Source organism: Orycteropus afer, unplaced genomic scaffold, assembly GCF_000298275.1.
Source record: "Orycteropus afer afer isolate SDZICR_OR568_19922 unplaced genomic scaffold, OryAfe1.0 scaffold00154, whole genome shotgun sequence".
NCBI classification, from domain to species: domain Eukaryota; kingdom Metazoa; phylum Chordata; class Mammalia; order Tubulidentata; family Orycteropodidae; genus Orycteropus; species Orycteropus afer.
This window is the reverse complement of record NW_006921741.1, coordinates 1,302,185-1,306,236: the sequence shown is the minus strand read 5'-3', so window position 1 is coordinate 1,306,236 and position 4,052 is coordinate 1,302,185. Positions and strand designations below refer to the sequence as shown.

Here is a 4,052-nt window from a genome sequence, read left to right as displayed (position 1 = left end):
TGACTACTTGGAAGAATAAAGGTTACCAGGTGACAGGACATTTGTGTCATTTGCTCCTTGTGGCGTGAGGTAACTGGGAAGGAATAAAGTCTGCCTGTGATCAAACACCTGTGTTCCTCTTTCACTGGCATGGTCATCAGAGGGGAACATTAAATTGTTCTTCAAATGAGTTAGACTTGTTGTTCCCAAGAGACAGGGCTGATGCAGCTTGAGCTCTGTGGGCAAGTCTAACAAAGTCCATCACACTTTTGCTTGTTTTTGCCTTGCAGCTGTGTAAATGAGTATGGAAGATTATGATTTCCTGTTCAAAATTGTTTTAATTGGCAACGCTGGTGTGGGGAAGACGTGTCTAGTCCGACGATTCACCCAGGTAAGGAGACTTGGAAACCAAGGTTGGTTTTCTCAGTCTGGCCTGTGGGGTTAGGGAAATCTAATGGGATGGGTAACTGGTCCCAGTGTCACTTTCTTGGCTGTACATTCTTAACATACTCTTGTAAAGGTGCATCAGCTTTGTATTCTTTATTAGCCTTTTTTAAACCATTTCAAGGGAGCATGGGCCATCACCAACCCTTTAACACTTCATGTTGCTTCCTTTAATGAAAGGGGCTGTGGTTTTGCTTTCAGTATGCAGTATCAAAAATAGATTATTAGTTAATAATAATCCAAAAGTGGTAACACATGAATCTTGGCATCAAAATGAACCTAAATATTAATTTAAAAAAAACTTAAATATACATTCAACTAATCAAACTCCTAGCTTTTCCCCCTTCACATCCTCCCAGGAAACTGTGTGAATCATTTTTATTTAGATTGAAATATGCTGATTGACTAAATTTATTAAATGTGAATGAGATGGGAACAGTGAAGAATTGTCTGCACTAAATGGAATGTTTTCTCTGGGTTGATGCCTTATCATGTGCCATAAGCACAAGTTCTCTTTGGGATTTTGAGACTCACTGCCAGAGATTATGTAAAAAAATTAGTAAGGAATAATTCTGAAGTTGACCTTCTTCTGTATTTTCCCTAAAAAAATGTGAATGGTGCCTTTGTCAGGATCATCATGCATGCATCTTGCATTTTCCTAAAGTGATTGTTGGGAAAAGTTGTAACCAGCTCTTCTATCTAAGGCAAAGGACAACTTGATGCTGGGGAAAGAACAGTGAGTTGAGAGTCCAGACACAAGCGCTAGTCCCAGCTCTGCCCCTGGCTCACCCTGTGAGCCTGGGTAAGTTACCTTCCTTTCCTGGGCCTCCCTGCTGCACATGAAGGAGCCAGACAATCTCCAAGGCCCCTTCAGCTCTGACAGTTTGTGGTTTTGTGGTGGAGAGACAGATTGGATACACAAACAGCTCTAGGGCAGAGAGTCATCTTTGGAAATGTGAGGGTTTCTCCCATGATAAATGAACACAGAATAGAACCCGTTTTTTTTTTTTTTTAAAATCAAGCCTTGACCTAGTGAAATTAACAGTAAAAAGCTAATGGGCACCTGGACTCAGTCAACCACCATGGAGTTATAATGGGAACTCCAACTGGTTTTACTTCCACCTAACGTTAGTAATCGTTTCTGCTTTTGGCAGGAGAACAAGACTGTAGAGAAAAAGAGTTTTCAGACCTTTATCAAAAGTTTCCTTAACCTTGTCTTATTATTAAAGATTCCTTAGAGATTATTCAATCCACTCTTCTTATTTTGCAAATGAAAAATTCAGATCTAGAGAGACCAAATGACTTGTTTAGTATTTCCCACCATATTAGTGGTACAGCCAGGATTAGAACCCAGGTCTACTGATTTTCAGTCTGATAATTGGATTTTCTGCATGTTCTAACCTCTGACACCATAGGCATTTGACCTTTCTCTTTAAAAACATAAATCTTGTAATTAAAAGTGAAAATGCTTTAATCTTTGAAAATGAAATTTACTAAAATGCAGACCATCTCGTTCTTATTTTTCCTTTTTTGCCTACTTTTAATAGCACCCAACTTCTCAACTCCTTCAAAAGTTATTGTTTCATAGACAAGATTATACTTGTCTTGTTTATTTAGTGGGCAGTTAAAATAATTGGGAATATGAAATAAAGTAATATATATTGAATTCAGCTGTTTTTGAGTTGGTGGGGAGCTGGAAATGGCAGGAGAAATATTGGGAAAGGTTTGTTTTATTTTCTGGTACATAATAGGCTGTCAAACAGTTAGAGCTATCAACTTAATGTTTGTTTGGCAGGTTTGTGACTGAGCCAAGTCAAAATAGAAGGAAATTAATTGAATATTTATTTGTAAGTAAAGTTATGAATGTTTGTAATATTTTCTATTGATTTGAAGCTCAGTCTATTAAGTTCCAATTTTATTAAAGAACTCAATTGTTAGGGAATGGACTTAGTTAAAGATGCCTCAATTTTAGCTGCCAGAGCTACTGTATTTTTCACATATAACACATCCAGATAAATAAAATGCACACCCACATACTGTGCGTAGTACACAGAGGAAACTAATGCACAAGGGCGTTGCATGGTTTGGAAAAGCTATATAATGTGTGTATTATTTGCATAAAAATACAGTAATAAAGTCCCTTTTACTTTCTGGAAATTCTGTAATACAAGAGATGAGAGAAGGGAAACTGGGAAAGCATTCTTGTTAGAATTCCTTCCTACCTCCAATCCCTTCCCCAAGCTTACAGGACATATTATGTAATAGAAAATTGTATTATACATGTAATTTTACTAAAATTCTGTTGTTCTGGTTAAGCTTCCAGCTTGAGGTAAAGCTGTTTTGGTTTTAAAATGCTTACGACCTCATAGTTATTAAATTTGAGAACCTTTGATTTGGAGGCTAATTCAGAGATTATGTATTTGTTGCCTCATTTTCTTACAAAAACTGCCTCCTCCCAGTTTAAGAGTGTTATTCTGAGGCCCAGAGAAGAGGTGTGGTTTGCCTGAAGTGACACTGAGAGCCTAAAGCTGCTACCTCCTTATTTCCATTTCTACCATTCTGTCTGCCTGAATGACTTTGTTTTCTTAGATTTTCTTCCCAGTGATATTGGCTCTGAACTCATGTAATTATATGTATATTATAAACTCCAAAGCCTCATTGTCATGTTCATGTATTTCATGCTGAGTTGTTGTTTGTTTTTCATATTGATTTTCCACCCCTATGACTATCCATAGGAGCTCTGGTGGCGTAGTGCCTAAGGCATTTGACTGCTAACCAGAAGGCTGGAGGTTCAAACCCACCAGCCACTCCTCGGAAGGAAGGCTGAGCCATCTACTTCTGTAGAGATACTGCCTCGGAACCCCAAGGAGGGGTCGCTATGAGTCGGATCCGACTCAAGGGAAGTGCGCTGCTACATGACTATCCATACACCGAACTGGTAGCCAGTTTAAGCTTTGCACTTCCTTGATTTTGCCTCTTTTAGAGCACCTATCTATTTTATCCCCAACTTGAACATACTGACCTCATCCCTGTGGCTCCATGTTCCTTATCTTATCCTTCTGTTTAATTTTGTATTTCCTTCTTTGGAATTGAGACCTTGCCCTCCCTTCTCCCAGTTTCTTCCCTTCACCCTGTCTTTTTCTCCCTTTGTTCTGTTTTTTTTTTCTCTTTCTTTTTTCTTTCTGTTAGTATTTCTCTCTCCTGCTTTCTTCCTCCTCTCTCTTCCACACAAAACATATATACCCACTCACTGTAGCATCAATGCCAATTCATACTGACCTTGTAGGACAGAGTAGAACTGCTATAGGGTTTCCAAGTCTGTAAATCTCTACAGAAGCAAACTGCCTTATCTTTCTCTTGTGGAACAGTTGGGGGTTTGAACTGCTGACCTTTTGGTTAGCAGCCAAGTGCCGTAAGCACTGTGCCAACATACATACAAAGTTAAATTAAACAGGGCGTCTATGCTACTGACCAGGGTTCACTTTTTACCAGTTTAACTGAGCAGAGGGAAGGGCCTAGCAATGGCTGGGTGAGAGAATTTCTTTTTTTTTTTTTTTTTTTTTTTGATTTGGGTGAGGATTTACAGAGCAAATTCACTTTTCATACAGCAGTTCACATATACTTTGTCT

General features: G+C 38.6%; 1 protein-coding gene across 1 annotated transcript in view; it reads left to right on the top strand.

Annotated features, from left to right (window-relative positions):
- The first annotated feature begins 277 nt into the window (after positions 1-277).
- The window catches only part of RAB30 (RAB30, member RAS oncogene family), a 25,729-nt gene continuing 21,954 nt past the window's right edge, over positions 278-4,052 (top strand). The window contains exon 1 of the mRNA XM_007946239.2: positions 278-370. Within this exon, the coding sequence (XP_007944430.1) occupies positions 278-370 (93 nt within the window). The remainder of the gene's footprint in view (positions 371-4,052) is intronic.